Source organism: Triticum urartu, chromosome 7A (genome assembly GCF_056163025.1).
Source record: "Triticum urartu cultivar PI428250 chromosome 7A, HENAU_Tu73, whole genome shotgun sequence".
Lineage (NCBI taxonomy): Eukaryota > Viridiplantae > Streptophyta > Magnoliopsida > Poales > Poaceae > Triticum > Triticum urartu.
The window spans coordinates 59,021,359-59,045,642 of NC_141879.1; the positions used below are offsets into that span (position 1 = coordinate 59,021,359).

Here is a 24,284-nt window from a genome sequence, read left to right on the forward strand (position 1 = left end):
TTCTATCCATTTGGTGAATTTATCCACCATGACCAATAAGTATTTTTTCTTGTGGGTTCCACCTTTAAGGGGTCCCACCATATCAAGCCCCCAGACCGCAAAAGGCCAAGTGATGGGGATAGTTCGGAGGGCGTTGGGCGGCATATGGCTTTGGTTTGCAAAGAGCTGGCAACCGACGCATCGTTTGACTAAGTCATGAGCGTCTGCTCGGGCCGTCGGCCAATAAAAGCCCGTACGGAAAGCCTTGCTTACAAGGGACCGAGCTGCGGCGTGGTGGCCACCGAGTCCGGCATGAATTTCAGCCAACAGACTCCGCCCTTCCTCTTCGGAGATACATCTTTGAAGGACTCCTGTAGTGCTTTTCTTATATAGCTCTCCCTCGTGGACTTTATAGGATTTAGATCGCCGCACTATGCAGCGTGCCTCGTTTTGGTCCTCTGGGAGTTCCTGCCTAGTAAGGTAGGCTAGGAATGGTTCTGTCCACGGGGCGATGACCGCCATTATTACGTGGGCTGAAGGTGTGATTTCGGTGGCAGGGCCTCCGATTATGTCGGATTGTTCGGCGTCGGGTTGTGCGGTTGTGTCCGGACTGTTATCCGAGGGTTCCCCCTCCCATGCTACAGATGGCTTGAATAATCTTTCTAAGAAGATGTTGGGGGGGGACTGCATCTCGTTTTGCTCCGATGCGTGCCAGGACGTCCGCTGCCTGATTATTTTCTCAGGCTATATGGTGAAACTCCAGTCCCTCGAACCGAACTGACATTTTTAGGACGGCATTGCGATAAGCTGCCATATTTGGGTCTTTGGCGTCGAAGTTGCCATTTATTTGGGATATCGCGAGGTTTGAGTCCCCGCGTACTTCCAGGCGTTGAATGCCCATGGATACTGCCATCCGAAGACCATGTAGAAGGGCCTCATATTTGGCTGCATTGTTGGAGTCCGTGTACATAATTTGGAGTACATATTGGACTGTGTCTCCTGTAGGGGACGTCAAAACGACGCCAGCCCCCAGTCCGGCCAACATTTTGGAGCAGTAGAAATGCATGATCCAGTTTGAATATGTGCCGTACTCTTTAGGGAGTTCGGCCTCTGTCCATTCGGCGACGAAGTCGGCTAGGACTTGCGATTTAATGGCTCGCCGTGGTTTGTAGGTTATGTCGAACGGGAGGAGCTCTATGGCCCATTTTGCTATCCGGCCCGTTGCATCGCGGTTGTTGATAATATCGTTGAGTGGTACTTCCAAGGCTACTGTTATAGAACACTCTTGAAAGTAATGTCGTAGCTTCCGGGATGCCATAAACACCACGTATGCAATCTTTTGGTAATGCGGGTACCGTGATTTGCATGGTGTGAGGACAGTGGACATGTAGTAAACCGGCCTTTGAAGGGGGAGTTTGTGTCTGTCCGTTGCCCGCTCGACGACGAGTACTGCGCTAACAACTTGATGAGTTGCGGCAATGTACAACAACATGGGTTCGCCAGTGTTCGGCGCGGCCAGGACTGGGTTTGTTGCCAAGATGGCCTTTATTTCCTCGAGTCCGGCCGTGGCAGCGTCTGTCCACTCGAAGTGTTCGGTGCGCCTGAGGAGGCGGTAAAGGGGCAATGCTTTTTCTCCCAGACGGGAGATAAAGCGGCTTAAAGCCGCCACACATCCGATGAGTTTCTGTATTTGTTTGAGGTCTTTTGGGACATCCAATTGTGACAAAGCTCGGATTTTAGCTGGGTTTGCCTCAATTCCTCTACCGGATACAATGAAGCCCAGGAGCTTTCCGGCTAGAACGCCGAAAAAGCATTTTTCCGGATTGAGCTTAATGTCATATTTTCGGAGGTTGTAGAATGTAAGCCTCAAGTCGTCTACTAGAGATTCGACATGTCTTGATTTAACGATCACATCATCTACATACGCCTCCACTGTTTTGCCGATCTGGTTTGCCAGGCATGTTTGAATCATGCGCTGATATGTTGCGCCGGCGTTTTTTAGCCCAAAGGGCATTGTGTTGAAGCAGAATGGGCCGTATGGTGTGATGAATGCTGTTGCGGCTTGGTCTGATTCTGCCATCTTGATTTGATGGTAACCGGAGTATGCGTCGAGGAAGCACAGCGAATCGTGTCCTGCAGTGGCATCGATGATTTGATCTATTCGAGGGAGGGGGAAAGGATCCTTTGGGCAAGCCTTATTAAGGTCTTTGAAATCGACACACAGGCGCCAGGATTTATCCTTCTTTGGTACCATCATCAAGTTTGCTAGCCAGTCCGGGTGTTTTATGTCTCTAATGAATCCGGCCTCCAATAAGTTGGCTAGCTCCTCTCCCATAGCTATGGGAGAGAGTCATTGAGCACCTCTTAGGAAGAATGACAAGCGTGACCAAAAATCAATTTTGTTTCATGCCTGGGAGGTCGACCATGGAAGCCATTTTCTTGGTACGACAACTTATGGAGAGATACATGTAACAAAATAAGGACTTGTATATGGTATTCATTGAATTGGAGAAGGTCTATGATAAGATACCGTGGAATGTCATGTGGTGGGCTTTGGAGAAACAAAAAATCCCAGCAAATTACATTACCAACATCAAGGACATGTACAATAATGTTGTAAGTGTTCAAGCAAGTGATGTCGACACTAATGACTTCCCGATTAAGATAGGACTGCATGAGGGGTCAGCTTTGAGCCCTTATATTTTTGCCTTGGTGATGAATGAGGTGACTAGGGATGTACAAGCAGATATCCCATGGTGTACGCTCTTTGTGAATGTATTGCAAATATGCCCTAGAGGAAATAATAAAGTGGTTATTATTATATTTCCTTGTTCATGATAATCTTTTATTAGCCATGCTATAATTGTATTGACTAGAAACTCAAATACATGTGTGGATACATAGACAACAACATGTCCCTAGTGAGCCTCTATCGGACTAGCGTGTTGATCAAAGATGGCTATGGTTTCCTAGTCATAGACATGAGTTGTCATTTCATAACGGCATCACATCATTAGGAGAATGATGTGATGGAAAAGACCTAAACTATAAACGTAGCATATGATCATATCAAGTTTATTACTATCGTTTTGTGCATGTCAAGTATCTGTTCCTATGACCGTGCAATCATGCAACTCATTGACACCGGAGGAGTACCTTGTGTGTATCAAACATCGCAACGTACTTGGGTGACTATAAAGATGCTCTACAGGTATCTTCGAGGGTGTCCTTGAGTTGGAATGGATCAAGACTGGGATTTGTCACTCCGTGTGACGGAGAGGTATCTCAGGGCCCACTCGGTAATACAGCATCACAATGAGCTTGCAAGCAATGTGACTAAAGAGTTAGCCATGGGATCTTGTATTACGGAATGAGTAAAGACACTTGCCAGTAACGAGATTGAACTAGGTATGGAGTTACCGACGATTGAATCTCGGGCAAGTAACATACCGATGGACAAACGGAAGTGCATATGGGATTAGATGAATCCTTGGCATCGAGGTTCGACCGATAAATTTTTTCATAGAATATGTAGGAACCAATATGGACATCCAGGTCCCGCTATTGGTTATTGACCGTGGAGCTGTGTCGGTCATGTCTACATGATTCTCGAACCCGTAGGGTCGCACGCTTAACATTCGGTAGCCCTAGGGTAGTATTGAGAAATTAATAGTGGAAAGTCCGAAGGTTGTTTGGAGTCCTGGATGGGATCCGGGACATCACGAGGAGCTCTGAATAGTTCAGAGGTAAAGATTCATATATGGAAAGTTGTTATCGGGGTTCTGGAAAAAGTTCAATTTTTTCGATATTGTACCAGGAAGGTTCTATAAGGTTCCGGACTGGGGCCCACCTGCATGGGGGACCCACATGAACTTGGGTAGTGGGGAAATTCCCCACAACACTGGTCTAGGCGCACCAGGACCCTCCCTTAAAAGGAATAGTATCATATCCAAAGGGGATAAGATCAGTGTCCCTCAAAAGGGGATAGCGATCGGTGGGGAAGGAATGGTGGGGTTTCCTTCCTCCCCCTTTGGCCAATGACCCTAGGGCCTTGGAGGGCAAGCCACCAGCCCCCTCCACGCCTATACAAAGGTGGGGGGGCGGGCGTTGGGGGCAGCCACCCTTCGACCCATTCCCGTTACCTCTCCCAACTCCACCCATGTTTCACTGTGATATATGTCCATTTAGCATCATGTTTTCCTACTATTATTTATAATATTTTCATGCATAATAATGCTTTATGGAGTAATTCTAATGCCTTTTCTCCTATAATATGCAAGGTTTACACAAAGAGGGAGAATGCTGGCAGCTGGAATTCTAGACCTGAAAAAGCTACGTCAGAGCTACCTATTATGCACAACTCCAAATGAGGTGAAAATGTACAGAGAGTTATTTTGGAATATATGAAAAATATTGGAGCAAATAACTATCGGAGGGGGGCCATCTGGTGAGAACAAGACACCGCGGCCACCTGTCATACTAAACCGCAAAAAGGGTATCAAGAGACACCTGTAGGTCGAGCAAGTGCCGCTGAGATCCAGCCCAGATTCAAGCAACCACCAAGGAGATCTGCAAGTTTTTCTTCATCGAACGCAGGCACTAAGAAGAGGAGGGGAGGAGGACCAAATACTACATTAGAGAATTCTTGTAAATGATTTACGCAAGCAATTGGATTAAAAAATTACAAGATTTTTTTATTCTTGAGATATGCAACAAATGTACAGCCAAACCAATTATTTCATTTCCATGCATCCATATGATTATATGTTGTTCCTAACTTCTATACTTTTTTGTTTTGAATTAAAATAATAGTAAAACGTATCCCCGCATTGGCACTTATTCAAAATGGCGAATTTATGTATCAGTATCGGCCTGCTGATATTGAGCACGTGAATAGATTCTAGGATGGACAGAAATATTGTTTTTTTATTAATTCAAAGAAACTTTACAAAAGCTGAAATACAACAGATTTATCATTACAACAGGTTTATGAGATTATGCTATGCCTTTTCTTTTCTATCCGTCCCAATAAACCAATACATAATGGGTACATGCCATCTGGCATAAATATGTGTGAGCTAAAATATTTATGTTCACTGAAACTAAAATAGGAGAGAAAAGCAACTGGTTGTCATTTATTAGCAATCCATCAAACGACAACATATCCAAATAAATTTCAATGCACATATATCATTAAGAATCGGTCATTGTGCTTTTAAGTCCTTTGATGGTTGACACTAAGGAAAAGTCATATGTTCAAATTCTATTAACCTAAGGCATTAATTCAAATAGCATGATGAAGCCTTTCCAAAAAAAGGCCTCTACAAAATAATCAGCTAAACTATATGTACTGAACATAATAACTAAACCAGCAACTACAGGGGAACCGAAAAAAAGTAAGGAATAAGACTAACCTATGACATTCCCACTCAACATTCTTTTATGCTGTTAAGAATTCCATAGATTACTTATAAGCAATTACAACGGTGCAAGCATCGAACGAGTGTGCACCAGAATAGACTCGTAATCAAATTGATGTGTTGCCCAACGCATAATTAGATGCAACTGACGGATTGAGCAACACCTGCAGCAAGACGGAAAATTCACACATCAAACAGATGTGAGGTATCCGTCCTGGGTAAAATACAAAAGGAACCGGCAAGGCAAACTAAAAATGGTGATAACCAAATGACATACCCGAAGATGCTGATAACCAAATGCAAATATAAAAATGTGTGAATGGGATACAAATCTATTCTGCGTATGAAGCATAGGAGTCACCATAAATATTAAACATGACGCATTCTTCTATAGAAGCTCATCAAATGCATGCCTCTTAGAATATATAAATGGTATAGGTGCCCTATGAAGGAAAAACTATATCAATACAAATTGTGTGTTTCTTATTTTTATTGTGGTGTCAACGGAGGAAAAAGAACGATGCATGACTACAAAACAACAAATCAATTTTCAGGGAGTAAAAAAAGTCTCACGGCCGGATAAAGGTATTATGCATAACATTTCAAGGCAGAAACATGCTAAATGGCTAAATGCACATTCAGTTCTATTATAAATCCATCTTCCATTGTATGATAAAAACTTATCTTCAAGATAGTAATGGTACTGACCTAAAGAGATGGAGGCATGAAGCGGATTGAAAAGCATGGAAATAAATTAAATTGGATCCATGCTTTCTGTCACACCAATGCCCAGAATCATTAATGTATTGTCACCTATCAATGTTGGTAACTTAGATATAGAGAACAAAGCTACGCACCCCCGTAGAAAGAATAAGATAATTTCTTGATTAGCACAGAGAACTGAAAAGTAATATAATCTCCGTACATTTGAGAATTTAAAACCGGATGGAAAGAACACAATACATATTTTTTATCTATTTCTCAACATAATATATGGATTATATCACACATGCATTTATTGAAGCTATCCTTATTTGCATTATTTAGGGTGTTGTTATTCGAACTTGAGCACATCATGTTATGTCGAGCTATAGAGAACACGGATCAAGACACACACAGAGGAAGGAGGAACCTGGGTGTTGAGGCGGCGAAGCGCCTATAGTGCAGCAGGGCGAAGGATGAAACGGAGGTGAGAGCCGGAGAGGAGAGGACAATTAAAGCATGTAAAAATCAAGAGGCCAGGATACAACTACTTCAGTAGTCCGCCCACCTATAACAAATGCACTACAGAAAGGCCATGATTTCTGAACATCTAGCAACCAGTGAACACTACAATGTCAGCCAATCTACAAAAGGCTGCTAAATATAATCTCTTATGAACGATATGTGTGTAAATTTTGGTTAGACGGAAAACATAATTAATATGGCAAAGCGGCTAGTGCCACTTGTGCATTTCAGAAATTCTAGCCCAAAACTATAGCAACAATATGTTTACTACAAAACGTGAACAGAAACATAGATCTTGGCATGCATGGTAATGTTAGCATCAAGTTAATGGTTTCACTTGCAAGTACACTAGAGGCTTATCATAGAAGTATCTGTAGGCAAAAAATTAGTATACCTAGTAAACAACTGCGACCAATAGTCAATTTCCTTTCCGAGGCAATAAGATCAACGACATGGCCAATTCCTATTAATGATTCAACTCATGCTTTTCTCTTATGAGTAGATCTGCTTGCATGTCTTTGTGTATAAAAATAAAATTAGACTTATTAGCTATCGACCATTACTAAGATCTCACATAGAGATCACTATGCACTGTTGGTTAAATCTTATTTTAAATACAACCAAGGTAAACAGAAATAAACTCAACTTACCTTTGGTGGAAACCCTATTCACTAATTGACCATTACATGAGATGGCGATCCACTCGACGTATCGCAAGTGGATCTGCAACCACATAAACTATGCATCGGTATAAAAATAAAATCAGGCTGATTAGTTCTTTATCATTACTAATATCTCACATAGAGATCACTAGGTATTGTTGGCTAAATCTTTTAAATATAACCAAGATGAACAGAACTAAACCTTAACTTACTTTTGGTGGAAACCCACTTTGCTAATTGACCATTCCTTGAGATGGTGATGCACTCAACCTATCACATGTCAATATGCAACCACATAAGCCAAGCATCAGCATGAATTTTTGATATTTTCGACAGAGAGCGGTCGATACTACAGACCCTTCTCTAGTCAACCTTAGAATGCATGCATATTCGTATAACACTATCAACACCATTTATGCTTTTCGCAAGCTCGGCCAGATCCAACTACATACATAACACATGTATCTATTTGAACTGTCACTACTGACAACAAACATAAACTCCATCTGCACCAGCAGGAAAATCCTATACATGTTAACAAACAGCCACCACCACCGACCTTACAAGGCAACTCACACTGGGATCGGCACCTGCAGAACAGTAGGCATCAGAGAAGCAACATCGCGTCAATTAGGTGAATATGAAGCTAAGAAAAGAGAGGCAGTAAGGGGACGAGTGCAGTCAGGGAGCCGCCTCCTCCTCCTCCAAAAGGCATAGCGGGGGTCGGAGGAGGAGGCCCGCCATTGGAGCATTGCATCGATGACAGGTAGGCGATATTATCCTCGTGCACAATGCCGTTGACGGCCTCGACGTACCTGAGCCGCGCACCGCCCTGGCCGCCCTCGTCCCCCCTGCCGCGACCGAGATGGGAAGATGAAGACCTGCAGCTTAGGGCTGGCGACGGCCAGCTTGTCGTACTCCTCGACCATGTTGTCGCGGTCCTTGTTGGAATTAAACACGAACACAGCCTTCCAATATTGATACGTGTCCAAGTTGATAATGTATGTACGTATCCGAGTAGTGCTGGAGTTAGCGTCCGAGTAGGATTGGTCTAGTTAGCTGCTAGTGCTATTTATATACGTGCAACCAGCCTTGTAAACTTGTACCGATCAGAAGCAATAAAGAATCAGGAACGTCACTGCAGAGGCATTGGCAGTCAGATTTGGTTTGAATCTAGCCAGAACCATTGGATGTAGCAAGATCGTGATCAACTCGGATAGCATGGAGGTTGTGGAAGCTTTGAGAGCAGGCAACTCCTCTTCGGTGGCAAGTGCAATTATTGATGATTGCTATTTCATGTCGTCAGATTTTAATCATGTAATTTATGATCATTGTAATAGAGAGAGTAATAAAGTAGCTCATGAACTTGCTAGGATAGTTAAGTTTTCTCCTCCTTCTATCTGGATGGATTCGGCACCGGATGTACTGCTTCCATTGCTTGTAAACGATGCCACTATTTTGCTAAGTGAATAAAGGAGGAGAAGTTCTGTCAAAAAAAAAGAATCAAGGAACGTCACGTTCCTGTGGCAATACCTTGGCTTTGTGTGCGTGGTGGCGTTTGGTTTCCGGCCGGCTGGCCGTAGTGTACGCTCACGTGTTTCTGGTGTTGCTTGCCGTAGCTATCGATCAGGAGTTCATCGACTAGCAGAAGGCTACCTTTGCACTTTGGTACATCGTGCATCTCGGCGTAAAGTATTTCGTCGGGCTGAGCCAGCTTGGGGCAGGAACCAAGACATTCAACATCGCTTTGCTTCGTCGTCGTTTATCGTCGGTCATCACCGTCGCCAGAAAGTACTCGGTGTCGGGTCTGGGCCAACAATTAGTATCAGAGCAAGGTTGATCTTCTAGTAACGGAGGATCATGGCGGACGACGAGAAGAACAAGCAGCTGGCGGAGTACTCCGGTGCGGCTAAAATATTTGCTGCTCCGGCGAGTTCATCGTACTCACGATTTGATCGCGAGAACTTCGGGGTCTGGAAGGCCCTCATGGAGTGTGGTCTCCGCGCCAACGAGCTATGGGACGCGGTGGATCCCGGAGGCGACGCGTTCAAGAAGAAGGGAGCCGAGCACCAGAAGAATCGGCAGGCAGCATCGGTGATTTACTCGGTGATGCCGATGGATGTCCTCCAGCACCTAATCGCCAAAGCAACGGCGAAGGAGGTGTGGGATACGCTGAAGCTCATGTTCGACGGACACACCCGTGTCAAGCAAGCTAATCTCCAAACTCTCCTAAGAAACTACGAGACTTTGGTCATGGGCGACGATGAGTCCGTGGATGTGTTCGCTTCACGGGTGGCTACTCTCGTCAATCGGATCCGCGCGCTTGGAGAAAACCTCACGGAGACCTCGGTTGTTCGGCGGTTCTTACACGCGGCCCCTGCCCGGTACCTACAAATTGTCACGGCGATCGAGCAGTGCGTCGATCTCGCGACTCTCTCCATCAACGATCTTGTCGGACGGTACAAGGCTCACGATGAGCGGATGCGGTACAATCTTGGGGACGGGAGGAACGACGAGCTTGTGATGCTCACAAAGGCGCAGTGGATCGCCCTTGAAAAGCAAGGCGGGTCCAAGAGCAGCAGCAAGAAGAAGGGAAAGCAGAGTTCGGCGAGAAAGAACTTCGCTGACTCGGACGACGACTTAGATAATGAGGCTGCACCACCACCGAGGAGAAAGTTTGGCATCAGGAAAGTGAGGTGTTATAACTGTGGCCTCCTCGGTCACTTCAAGGCTGACTGCGAGGAAGCACCGAAGCAGAAGGCGCTCATTGCCCAGCAAGGAGATGATGGTGACATGATGTTGATGTGTAAACTGGTGGACGAGGAGGATCCTGAATCTCAAGTGCCGACTAAAGAAACTATCGCGCTCGTGGAAGAAAAAGTTTGCCATCATGATCGCGATTCGGAAACCTGTGTCGAAGCTACAGATGCGGGGAGTGATTCCGAAACTTATGTCAGTGCTATGGACGTAAGTGCCAACTTTGCTGGAGCGGATGAAGCGATAGCTACGTGTGCTCGACCGTGGAGAAGCAGCCCTGTTACAAACCTGATTGGTATTTTCAAAACTTGTGCCGAAGCTACTGGCACGGGACGTAATTCTGAAATTTGTGTCGATGCGACGGACACGAATGTCAACTTGGCGTACGTGGCGCCTCAAGACCACGTATCAAAATATGCTGATGCAAAAGTAGACACGTATGCAGCAAATGTGGCCGTGCCGGAAGCCGGTGCATCGAGTCATGCGGTGACTTGCACAAGTGAAACATGGACGAGGAGTTCTGAAAGCATTAACGACTTGATGGAGTCCGGTGGCACTTGCGCAGCAGCCGTGCCACGCTGGCTAGTAACAGGCAGACGTGTAGTCCAACCAGAGAAGAGGTCTGTTCGACTGGAGGAACGCAGCCCAGCAGGAGCGTTTTGTGGCTCAAGTGGTGTGCTAAGGTCGTCACCTAGTGGCTCACCGAGCGGAAGTTGCAGCACAGCAGATGGGCAAGGCCCACCATTAGTGGCGGCTGGAAGTCCAGTTTGGGAAGTCACGCAAGATGACCATGCTAGCAGCCGAAAGGATGTTTCATGCAAAGCATGTAATGGATTTTTTGCTTTGCCAAAAGAACAGTGCATAGCAGAAAATGAAACATTGTCTCCAAAGACACAGGAGACGAGGACAACTTCATCTACACCCATGCATCTTAAACCGGTGTTACACCCATATTCGGAGAAAACTCTTCGGACGCTTGACCCGGAAAAGGTGAAAAGGAGTGGACGACGGTGTCTAGTAAGCGTCGAGGAACCGGCGGATTTGGAGGACGCAAATACGAAGGAATGTTGGCGTCAGGCAATGGAAGAGGAGTTGAGGTCGATCCACGACAATAATGCATGGAAGTTTGTGGATCTTCTCAAGAATGAAAAAGCCATGGATTTCAAGTGGGAATTTGTGATCAAGAAAGATGCCGAAGGGTCCGTGAAGCACAAAGCGAGGCTAGTAGCGAAAGAGTATGTGCAAGAGGAAGGTGTGGACTTCGAAGAAGTGTTCATTCCCGGTGCAAGGATGGAATCGGTGAGACTACTCATCGCTCTCGCGATTCAGGAATCATGGAAGATACATCATATGGATGTAAAATCCATGTTTTTGAACGACGAGTTAGAAGGAGATGTGTATGTTAATCAACCACCGGGTCTCATCAAAGAGGGAGAAGAGCACAAGGTACTGAAGTTACATAAAATCTTGTATGGGCTATGGCAAGGACCTCGGGAGTGGAACATCAAACTTGATCGGACATTGGTTTCTCTTGGATTTAAGAAAGCCCCACTAGAGCATGCAATGTAGAAGAGAGGTGAAGGAAGGGATCGTCTACTAGTTGGCATCTACGTCGACGACCTATTAATTACCGGAGCAGATGAAGAGTTGATTGCAAAGTTCAAGCTACAGATGAAAGAGCTTTTCAAGATGGATGATCTCGGTCTTTTGAGCTACTACCCCGGGATAGAGGTACATCAAAAGATGGAGGGGATCACATTATGCCAGGAGGTATACACAAACAAGGTACTTGAAAGCCGTGCCATGAAAGATTGCAATCCAGTTGACGCCCCAATGAAACCTCATCTTGAGCTAAGCAAGAAGAGTAAAGTAACTGTAGTTGATGCAATAGAGTATATTGCAGCGGCCGCTGCGGCGTGTCAAGGTGTGTGGCTAGGGAGGCTACACGGTGATCTCTTGGATCGAGATCCGAAACAGGTGATGCTCAATGTTGATAGCAAGTCTTAAAGTTTTCTACGCGGGAGACCCAGTGCGGCATGATAGGAACAAGCACATTGATACGGTGTATCACTACATAAAGGACTGCATAGAAGAAGGTAAGATGAAGGTCAACTACAGTTGCACCGATGATCAGATGGCGGACATGCTAAGCAAGGCTTTGGATCGAGAGAAGTTTTTGAAGATGCGAAGAAGGATCGGCGTCGGAGCTGTAACATGACGACGTCGTATTTAGGGGGTGATTGTTGGAATTAAACACGAAAACAGCCTTTCAATATTGATACGTGTCCAAGTTGATAATGTATGTACGTATCCGAGTAGTGCTGGAGTTAGCCTCCGAGTAGGATTGGTCTAGTTAGCTGCTAGTGCTATTTATATACGTGCAACCAGCCTTGTAAACTTGTACCGATCAGAAGCAATAAAGAATCAGGAACGTCACGTTCCTATGGCAATACCTTGGCTTTGTGTGCGTGGTGGCGTTTGGTTTCCGGCCGGCTGGCCGTAGTGTACGCTCACGTGTTTCTGGTGTTGCTTGCCGTAGCTATCGATCAGGAGTTCATCGACTAGCAGAAGGCTACCTTTGCACTTTGGTACATCGTGCATCTCGGCGTAAAGTATTTCGTCGGGCTGAGCCAGCTTGGGGCAGGAACCAAGACAGTCAGCATCGCTTTGCTTCGTCGTCGTTTATCGTCGGTCATCACCGTCACCGGAAAGTATTCGGCGTCGGGTCTGGGCCAACAGTCCTCAGTCGAGGAGACCGAGATGAGCGCATTGAGGCCCTTGTCGCATAGCTGGTACATGACCTTGAAGTGCCGGCCTGTGGCGCCGCCGTAGGCGTCGGCGAGGCGCACGAGCAGGTCCTGCAGCGCCGCCCCGCCCAGCACGGACATGATGTCGCAACCAAGAAGCAAGCTCACCGGTGGCCACCTCGCCGCCAGCCAGCACGGAACCGGAGGGAGGCACAACGAAGTCACTAGAGACATGCACCTCGTTCGCCCACCGTCATGCGGGGAGGGATGACCGTGCTAATCGTCGCTGGACTCGGGGAGGACGATGACGACGAGGCAAGCTCGTGCTGAATGGGGACGGCATGGGAGGCGGCCGGATTTGACCTCAGGTGTATCAGAGGCGGATGACCTCAGGTCGTCTTCCCACCCTCTCATGCGCCGCGTCTAGGGAGGAAGAGGAGTGCAGCAGCTTGGCGACCTGTAATGGAGAGAAGAGACATGGCTGGGAGGGCGGGGCAAGGGAAGTGAGGAGGCAGGAGTGGCGCCATGGCGGCGCAAGGGGGGGAGAGGACGAATGCGCGAGGGGGAGGAGGACGATTGGGAGCACGAAGACGCAGCAGTCGCCCTCCCTCGTCTCATCCAACCACGTGAAAAGACGAAAATGCTCTCGGCGGGGCACCGAATTCACACGCAGTGGCATGCCATCTTTTGCCGCCGGAGGTAACTACTCATTGCTATAGGGTCTCCAGATCGATCCGGCAGCCCAGATTGTCTGGGGCTTGATCCGATGGCCAGAATCGCATCAAGAAAACGAGATGGATGGCCATATCTTCCAAATCGCTGAGGAGGCAAGGGTTCTCTCACGGATCTTGTTTTTGGATAACTCAGACGTGCCGGACAGTGGAAATGTAGAAGGCAAGATGCCACGAGTAATTGAAATGGTTGTACCTAAACCAAGAAACGATGTAATCCCCTCACCCTGGACACCTCCTCCGGTGAGTCAGGTGGTGCTCTCTATGGATGGTGCGTTTTCAGAAGTCGATGTTACAGCCGCCGCTAGTATGATCTTGTGACACCATGATGCGACGGTTATGTTTGTTTCTTACAGACTCTTATTCCACTGCAATGACGTGTTGGAAGTTGAGACAAATGCAATGATACAAGATATATGGCTTTGGCAGCGCAACACACCGAGCTTCCGGTCATCTTGCAGTCGGACTCGTCTATAGCCCAATCTATCTTCAGAGACAAGTCACTTGTTTGTTTTCCATATGGTCATGTTGCTTTGGATATCGAAGCCCCGAGAGAAGCTCGGGAGTTTATTACTGAAAAGCTCAGAGTAGCTGATTGTCCGGCGAGAAACATCCGCATTGAATGTGCCACCGCTGTCTTGCTATATAGAGGCCCCATGTGTACTGATGTATTCTTTCCGCTTAACTGTAACTTTATTATCATAGAATAAAACTCCTTTTACACCTGTAAAAAAGAGCAATGATATCAACTAAAAGTAGCATAGTTACAATTGTGTTGTATGGACTAAGAGACTTTCGGGGGTTATCCGTCCACATACAAGATACATAATATGGATTTTTTATTCCTTCTACAAAGGTGAACACCAAAGTTACAGTTCATCGTCATATGAATGAGGTTGAAATCAACAGTATACTTACTCAACCTCTTGAATCTTCCCAGGAAGATCTGTGACCTCTGCCTATCCCAGACCCGCCAAAATTTAAAGTTCATCTGTGAAAAAGCTTACAATGGTCAGCTGGTGTATCCATCGGGTGATGGGATTGGCACGGCCTATTCTGCACCTTGAGTGGCGAATTGCCGCTAAATCGTACTGTGGGCCAGGCCGAAAAATCTTCATTTTCGAGAGGGCTGCCAGACTCACTTAGTAATGCTACATCCACAAAAGGTTACTTAAACTTTTTACAAACAAGCTGATGTGCGGGATTATGATTGATAATAGGGGGATGAAGGGGCTCATCCCAGTTAAATTGAGTGGGGGAGAGAATTATAATTTGGGAAGTTATTAATTCTTTGCTGGTCTAGCAGTATTGCGGATCGCCGATTCCTCTTACCTCACTTGGTTTTCTTCACTTGCTCGTCTAGAAAACAGCAATAGCTACAGACTCAGGAAAAAAATTGCTACACTATGTTGATAGATTTGAAACAAGTTTGTAAAATAAAAAATGGCTAGCTAATTTTTAAAAAATGTTCATAAATTTTAAAAATACTCGTAATTTTATTAAAATCTTCACCAACTAATTTTTCCCGAATTTAAAAAATGTTCATTTTTTAAAGTACCTACTGACGGCTATATCCAATTAGCAAAGTAGATGAATTAGAAAGTTGAATGGACTTAAAAAATGTACAAAAATTTATAAAATGTTCGTGGATTTGAAAAAAAATCATGAATTTTAAAATTCTTCATGAACATTGTGATCACTACTTGAAAAATATTCACGAGTTAATGTTCATTAAATATCTATTCCAAATGATACATGAAGTTGTTACGTAGGTTCAGTTCAATACACATCAACTCGCAAAATGTAACGAACTAGTCAAGCCCTCAGGGCCATATCACTTAAGCCTTTGGAATGTCCGGTCAGTGTTAATGCTCATCACTCACGCATGGTCCTGGGCCAGTCAGTAATGAGGGGTCATTGGTAAAACGAACGTTTTCTAGTGGAGCAGGATCCATCCGTCGCCAGCACTCGTCTTTAACGATTTACATGTTGCCTGTGGTTTGAATCCCAATGCAAGATAAGAACACAAATTGTTTTCGCCAGCAAGTGGAAACAGAAGAATATGATCACTCAGCTCCATTTATCAGACAAGACTATGACTGAGGAGCAAAGTGTCAAGGGTAACTTGACGACTGAGTTCTACAAGGGTCTTTAGAGCTCAGAGGGTGTAAGCGGGTTGCAAGATGTTATTGATACTGCACTTGTAAAGGTCACATCGGCAATGAGAGAACAACTTCTAGCCCCACTGATTTTGAAGTGAAGAACGCTAGTATTTTTGGATGTTCCCCATGAAAGGCACCGAGTCCAGACAGGTTTCAGGCGCATTTCTTTTAGCGACGTTGGGACATCAGTGGGAGCAAGGTTACTGCAGTTATCGTCCGTATGTTGCAGGGTGTGGAGAGTGTTGAATCCTTATGTTACCGTGGTTAGAGGAATAAAAATGTGGTTTCGAGAGGTTAGACCGAACCCAGCAAATCCCTTAATGTCTTTAGCCCCTCAAATTTTTTACTCCTCGTGCCCAGGGCCAGTCCAGTCCTTCCGGTGGCCCATGGGAAAATTCAGAAATTGGGCCCATTTAATTTTGTGGAGTTAAAAAAATTGCTTGATTCGAACCATTTGATTAAAACATGGAATTGCTCATGGAACTTTGATACAAAAACTTCCATGTGCAACTTAAGGACTAATAATATCATGAAATGTCATAACACAGAGTGGTTTTTCTATACCAAGGATTGGTGCATCCACGCTACACCGCCTTATCTAGCCAGTCCACCATGTTGTTCTGCCTTCTTCAAGATTCGTTCCAAGAGCGCGTCAGAGATTAAATTTTGTTTAACAGATGTAACAGTGCATTGTTTGTCCTAATGTTCTGTCAGGACTCTAACCAACTGCTGCAGTAGAACTGAGAGACAAAAAGGTGGGGTAGCACACATAAAACTAATTAAAGAGAACTAGCAAAAGGTCCCCTGCGTTGCAACGGGTAGAAAATGTCCATGCAGTGTCCTAATAACAAAACAACATAGCGTGCAAGGCACGATAATCAAGCTTTTCTTATTTTTAGGTGAGAAGCTCATATCATACATTGTAAAGGCTAATGTATATTTCAAGGCAGATGCACCATGTTATAGCATATGATTTCTATAACCATAAATGCAATTAAATTGCAGATCAAAAATCTATTTCTTTATGAAATTTGTGAATCTCTGTGAATACTTGTAAACTGATAGTAGTACATAAAATTTCCAGAAATTTAGAAATAAAATATCATATTTAGAGTTTGAACCTACTTGAATTAAAATTCAGTTTTTATTTTAACATGTAAATAAGTATTAACTACGTGTAATATGTAAATATTTTCTTCGCATCTTTTTTAGAGAAATTTTATTCGATCTTTAATGGTCCATATAAGAAAATCATATATCTTCTAACAAACTAAAAGTTAGCTCTGCTGGTTGCATCCTTTGGTACGTAATAAAGTAGAGGCCGTGTGCTCAATCCCGAGCAGGAGCAATATTTATTTCTTATTCTAGGAGGCCAAATCACATGGCTTACGGCCTCGTCGGGTGATCGTTCGAGCCAACACCGACAATTATTTTTGCCTGGATGGGATAAGGCCCAGTCTGGTGATGCCAACTGAAAAATTGGGTGGGTACAGGCCCAAGTGAGCTACATGCGATTGTTACGTCTCACATGTGCGACTTGCAAGTGATACATACCTATAAGAATAGGACAGACAAATAATGTGTTGGGGCCGCGAGCAAAAAAGTGGACGGACCAAAAAATCAGAGGAACGCACGGTCATTTATTATTAAGAAGAAATAGCAAAAGAGCCCTGCATTGTAACGGGGAAAATACACGTCTCCCCCCCCCCCCCCCCCCCCCATCCCTCCTTTGGGTGTTGATGCTCTTATCTTGACCGAGTGTAGTGTTAGAACTTGATGCTTCTCGTAGAGGGCAGCACTCGTATTGTTGTACATCAATCAATGTAAATAATTAAGGAGCAACAACATAAAAATTGAACCGAAATGTTACAAAATAATTTAAAAACACTATGATTTGCATTTTTCTTTCTGTCTCAAGAATCCAGTGATTTGTTGTATAAGGCACGGAGTACAAATGTGCCCGCAAAATGATAAGTAAACTTGCAATCCAGATTTCTCTAGATTAAATTTAAGTTCTACCTCTCTTAATTATCCAACCAAGTGAAAATGAAGCTCCCCAAAGTTGTTTATACCAATAATTTATGGAAACATGTGCCCATTTTGCTCACAAATAAACTCCGCAATATCAATTATACTAACACCGTCTGTATGGCCCTTGTATGCTGTACATTGTGTTACTGTAAATTCTCTCAGAGAAAATGCAATTAATCCAACTTTCAGATGGTTCGTTTAGCTCTATTAGCAGATGGCCCAATATGGTTCAATTATTTTATTAGCACTTAGAAGTACATTAAATCATGAAAATCAACAATGATTACTATAGCAGATGGCTCAATATGGTTGAATTATTTTATTAGCACTTAAGGAGTACATTAAATCATGAAAGTCAACATTGTTCATAATCGAAGAACAATGAAAGAGCTAAGTAGTAAATTACTAACTTTCAGACCTCCAAAGAAGCAGGGAGTTGGCCAACAGGAGGCACGCCACGGCCATGAGGTGCAGCACATACACCACCTCACACCAAGCATCTTTTATCTCAGCCTTGTCTCCGAAAATAGGTGTAACCCGTCCTACTTTGGCATTGTGTCTTCCAGGTTAGCACAAACAGACTGCACTTTGTTTGTCAGATGACGGCATGCAACATCACACATGATGAATCAATCAGAAATCACCATCTGAAAACAAAACAAAACATTGTAGGACTGGATAATAACTTTCTTCCATCAGTCCTAGCTGGCACGTACTCTTCTAAAGCCTGGAGAAGATTAGCAATGCTAAGAGTCAAAGAGAATGGGATTAGCAGAGGAGATTGAGCAGAGCGTGCAACTACACGCAAGGAGAGGGCGGCAGTTCCAGGTTGACAGTTGGGGCTCGGCACCTTCCCGTAAGATCAAGTCAACAATACATACATGCAAGCAGCCAGCGACGTCTCACTTGAGGATCCGTTGGCTGCGGCGGAAGCACCAGGCAAGTAGGAGGCTGAGGCGTTCACTCCAGCAATACCAACACCGACAATATGATCCAATGGGCGCCGGCAATGTGATCCAACAGCTAGAGGTATGAATTGGCCGCGACTGGACAGGAAACATGGTCTGATCTCTTTCCTTTGACCTGTGCGTCGCATCTACTGACCGGTGTATTTGTAGCTCCACAGCTGCGCTGGCAACACGAATGCTAGCACATCCGGTGGCGGCGCGGAACAAGCCATGATCTGCACGGTGGCCTTAGTTTCTCTGGGATTGGTTACCTACGCGCTAGGCCCAGCAGCGAACCTCGGATCGACCTCGAGTATGGATTCCCTGCCGGAACCATGGTACGTGAGGCCCAGCGACAGCAGCCACTCCACGTGGCCCTCGTCAAGATCAGCAGTATAGATTACCCGCTAGTGCCATATCATTGGTGAGGCCGAATGACAGCAGTCGCTTCGCGTGGCCCTCGATGAGATCGCATGCGCCCACCCTCCGCATGACCCTCGATGAGATCACAGGCGCCGACCCTCAGGTTGGCTCCCTTGCACCCGCGGATTTTATGGTTAGGACGACGCTAACGCCCACATGTGTGGTGGGAGCTAAACCCGCCCACACGCTGTATAACACACAGATTGTGCCACCTCACCGCATGCATTCATGTGGGGATCTTTTGAATTTTCAGCTTTAAAAATGTTTTATCTCTTAAATGAAAAAACCGATTGAAGATCCGTTTTCACCATTAAATCCCTCGCGACAAGATCTTCGAAACTAGATCTCATATCAATATATTTTTATGATTTTTTTTGGGTTAAAAGTAAATTTTGACATTTATAAAATAGGGAATTAAGAAACTAGACTTGCCATGAACCATAAACTAAAATTGCCATGATATATGCTCTTAAAATTCCCATGGTTCATATAAAAAATAATTTTCATGGTCAAAGTACTGGAGTTGCCATCATCAAAATACTAAAATTGCCATGCTCTACAAATTAAAGTTGTCAGTTTAAGCACTATGGCAACTACAGTGTAAACATCATGGCAACTTTTGGGCAAAAAAAAAATTCGTCGAAACATATCAACATGGGGTCTAGTTTTGAAGATCTCGTTGAGACGGATTTAATGGTGAAAATGGATTTTAAATTCAATTTTTTAATTAGGAGATAAACGTATTTAAGCCGAAAACCAAAACGATTCCTGCTGATGTCATCTATTCTCATGTGGCAAAATGAATGGTAAAAAAGGTATGTGGGCGATGTGCAAGATGCCACACGTGTGGGTGTTAGTTTTTTCGTAAGTTTATTGATTTGTTCCGATTCAATTCCCACGATGCGATCTGAGGAGGAAATCGAGAAGATTAATCTATCTTTATGGCGACTGGATTGGTTTTGGAGTAGCATACAACTCTGTTTTCCAAGGAAGTCTACAGGAACAACCTATGAAGAAACGGACAGGCGATGGGCTGACTATGTCGGACCAAATATATCAAACGGGCTCCGAGGAGAAAGGCCGAGTGAGCAACGGGATTTGTTTGGCTTCCAAGTTTTTCTTTTTTTTCAGAAAACTTAACGACAGACATCACGTACAAACAAAAAATTTGATAACCACACACACGGATAAAATTTGGTGAGGGCATATGGGAAACAAAGTGGATCAGGATATCATCTCCCTTAATAATTTATAAAAATAAGATAGAGGTATACATAGAAGGGATAAGAGAGAGAAAACGTTCCTCCTTTTATATTTCAACCATCAATCTTTATGATTAACATAAAACCAACGGATATAAAAAGGTGACAGATGAAGAACTATGAAAGTCTCCGTCCTTTATCATTAGGTGGTAAAGATAAAGAAACGGTGGACATTTTATGAAGAGATAACTTGCCAGTTAGATATTTCAGAGAGAACACCTTCCTTTGAGAAATTCAAGAGGAGTCCGTCAGATATTTGAGAGTCTTATTTAAAGGAGAGAGAGAGAGTCCATCAGAGACATGTGTGTGAGAGAGAGAGTCCATGTGAAATATGTATACGTTTTCTATGTTTCTGGACAAGTGAGAGAGATGTGAGAGTGCTTTTAAAAAAAGTGTGAGAGACAACTTGTGTGTCAGGTAGAGCTTTTTATTTTATAGGTCAAAGAATGTATGTGTGTGAGAGAGAGAGCGCGTGAAAAAGACTCCAGTAATGGGTGGCAAAATGGATATGCACGTCCGGGTATAGTTAAAGGCGCCCAACGCATCAACTGACCCCGCCGCTGCCAAGCTCGCCCGCGCCTGCCCGCCCTCGCGCCCGCTCACCCTCGCCTGCTAGCCGTTGCCGCCCCGCCGCGACCTACCGAGCTCGCCCACTCCGCCCCGCACCTACCCGTGCCTCCACCACGCCCCGCACCTGCCCGCACTTGCTGCTCCGCGCCCTGCCCCGCACCTGCATGTGCCCCGCTGCGGCCTGCCGGTCGGCGCGCGCCGCGCCCACGCCACGCTCGCTCACGCCTCTTATGCGGCACGCTCACGCCCCACCTGCGCCGCGCTCGCGCCCCTCCCCGCACCTGTTGACGCCCTGCCCTGCCCCACACCCGCTGCTCCGTGCCGCGCCCGCCCTCCCGCGCGCCCTGCCCGCCCGCCGTGCGCGCCGCCGGGCCGCGCCCCGACCACGTCCCGCGCCCGCGCTTGCTCCGTGCTGCTGCAGGAGCCGCGCCTCGCCCCGACCGCGTCCCGCGTCCCGCGCCCACCCCGCCACAGTCGCCACACTCGCTGCTCTGGACCGCCCGCCGCGCCACCGTGTCTTGCCCGCGCCCCGGTGCTGCAGCTGGCGCTCGCCTTCGAGCTCTCGTGCGTGGAGGTGGCCGCCGGCTGCAAAAGGGGAGAGAGAGAGAGGGAGAAAGAAAAAGGGAGAGAGAGAGAGGGACGGGTGGGTGGGCAGCCGGGCCCATCTGGTTTCAATGATAGTTGGGTCAGGGGTCACATGCAAAGGACACAGCCAGACAAGGACCACGCTGAGAATCGTCCGCTCGTGTCCGTTCCTGACGCAAATCCGGCCCAACGTTGCTCCCAGGGTGGGGCGAGACGGACTAGAAACGGACACTTTTTACGGATAGGGTTACGCGTTGGATCGTCTCATTTTTCCGTTTAACCCCAAACAGATAGACCCGGACGTTTTGGGGTCGCCCGGTGGAGATGGCCTAAGACAGAGGCATGTATGTGATAAAACCGGGTCACTTCTATCATCACCAGGCCAGCGCACCCATCGTCAGGTTTTCGAATGGCTGGATAAGTGCATGTAGCGGGGCTGCAGCGATCCTGGGTATAGCCACTACTTTCCCTTTGGATGCCCTATTCGTGATAGATTTGTTTTATGTACTAGCAAAAGGGCCCGTGCGTTGTAACGGGAGAAAAGAATACCACACGCTCTTAATTTACAAAAAATGGTCTATATCTGAGTATTTGTAGCTATGGTCCAAACAAAGATGGTCTTTGCCTGCAAAAGCGCACGTTCAAGATTCCACATGTCTTCTATTTAAACACGGCTTGAATGTAGATTTAATACGTACAAAGAAACGGGCAAGTGATCTTCAATTTCGTCTCCAATACTGATTTTGCTGAGATGTTCATCCACGATCCAGATCAGTACCGATATGAAAGAAAGACAGATAATACACTGTTGATTAAGATTGCACCCTAGATAGTACTTTTTTAAATGGTTAAAAGGTAAAATAACATCATATTCAGATTCTATATATTTTTCTAATCAAATTCCATATATAACATGTTAAATTTGGAGTTACGGTTTAGAAGATATGAGTATTTTAAAAAACATTTGATATGTACTGCGGGTTTAATGTAAAAAACATCAGGGGGTTTTCTATAAAATAGTGATGACGGACTAAGAATACCTATTTCTTTTATTAGTAGGTATAGATATAGATATAGACATAGATATAGATTGTTTTATGAATATCTTTGCAATCTTGTGCGGGCCTACTATGCAGGACACCTTTTCTGCAATGCAAATTCGTATATGCCACAACTTTTTTTTGTAACGGCCAATAACTACAAAGAATTATTTTAGTAAGTAATAGATTTCGACCAGAATTTTATGGTAGTAATGACATTCTGAATCTTTCCCCAAAGCTATCCACGTACATTGGATCCAGATTTATACTATATATAGAGACTGAATTGTGTTTACATAACTGTGGAAACGCAAGGATATATCCTACTAGCAAAGCTCTTTTTGGCAACAAGTAATTAAGAATTAATACGTGCTAGCTGTACTTTGCTGGTGACAACATTAGCTGTAGAAAGGAACACGGTTTGGCCGACCCTCCCCGCGTTTATATTCCTGCTCAGAACACAATTTACAAACCTGTGTTTTCTCTTCGTCTAGACACTCCCACCTTGCTCTCATATCAGTAGGAAAAACAAATCATCCCAGGGCTTCCTGCCAAGCATCTCCCCGTTCTATCCTCCGGAAACAAGGTTTGTTTTCATCTACCTTCCTTGAATATATTCTCCTCATCCCATTTCTGCTTCGTCATTTTATTAACTTGTTGGTAACTAGGGCAAGATGGATCTACGTGTTGAAAAAGCAGAAGATTCAAGTGATTCCAGTGAAAGAACTATCAGCAATAGTCCTATGGGGATCGCATACTGTGGCAGCCAAGCCCAGGATGACGACCTGGAAGCAGATTCTGCTATGGTATTACCTGCTGTCGGATGGAAGGAAGCAAGATCTGACGGGCATGGTAATGGCCTTGAGATTGATTCTGCCTCCCCTGCTGGGAGGGCTGTTGTGAGCTCTGAATCTTTACCAGTGGCACAACCTGGAGACTACATAGATATACCTCTCCCTCAGTGGCTGAAGGATATAGATTCAGGAGCAGGGATGTGGACAGCTGTTAAACAATTTCGAAAAGATGGGAAGCAGTATGACAAGGTTTGTGTACTCATGTTCTTCTGCGGTATTTCCACTAATAATTTTGTTGTGTGCTAATCCCTAATCATCACAAAGATGTGTTTTAATTGAGTTATCTTATAAATCTTTGATCTTCTGCGTCCAAATAATATTCTCCATATGTTTCTGCACTAGTTTGTACTGTATTTGGTTTTGCACAACCATGCATGTATGTGAAACAAGACATAGGGCACATTGATATCATGTTATTATAGAATTCTCTTGTGTACTGAAAGGTTAAAATAATTAAAACCCACTCAACCAATCATGTGACGTTTGACTATCTGATGCCATAATTTCAAAAACATAATATCAAAATAATGCATTAACAACATGTAATTCTTTGGTGTTCAACTAAACAATTGAATTTGTCATAGTATTTAACCCAAAATTCAACCAGTGTGACTCTGATCTGTCCAGACACTTTTGGATGCTCACTTGTCATAGCACTTAACCATAACTTATGAAAATGCAACACAGAAATATAATAAAGAATTGTTAGTATAGAATGCTCGGTTGTCTGCTCTCACCGTAACATTTTTCCTTATTTTTATATTAACAACACATTTTTTACTACAATAGTAAATTTCTCCTTTTGTATTCTCTATGCAATTTTACACGTTAAATCATGCATGTGTCAAATTAATTATATATTTTTTGCTCATTTCAGTACTACTTTC

The 24,284-nt window shown here is 44.8% G+C and overlaps 1 protein-coding gene across 1 annotated transcript; it reads left to right on the plus strand.

Annotated features, from left to right (window-relative positions):
- Nucleotides 1–9,148: 9,148 nt before the first annotated feature.
- Nucleotides 9,149–11,614, plus strand: LOC147957725 (uncharacterized). Its single transcript, XM_087531842.1, has one exon. It carries the CDS (start codon nt 9,149–9,151, stop codon nt 11,612–11,614), a length of 2,466 nt encoding a protein of 821 aa, XP_087387968.1.
- Nucleotides 11,615–24,284: the final 12,670 nt, after the last annotated feature.

Excerpts from the sequence above, each read along its gene's own strand:
- LOC147957725 (XM_087531842.1), top strand. The coding sequence starts at position 9,149 with ATGGCGGACGACGAGAAGAACAAGCAGCTGGCGGAGTACTCCGGTGCG.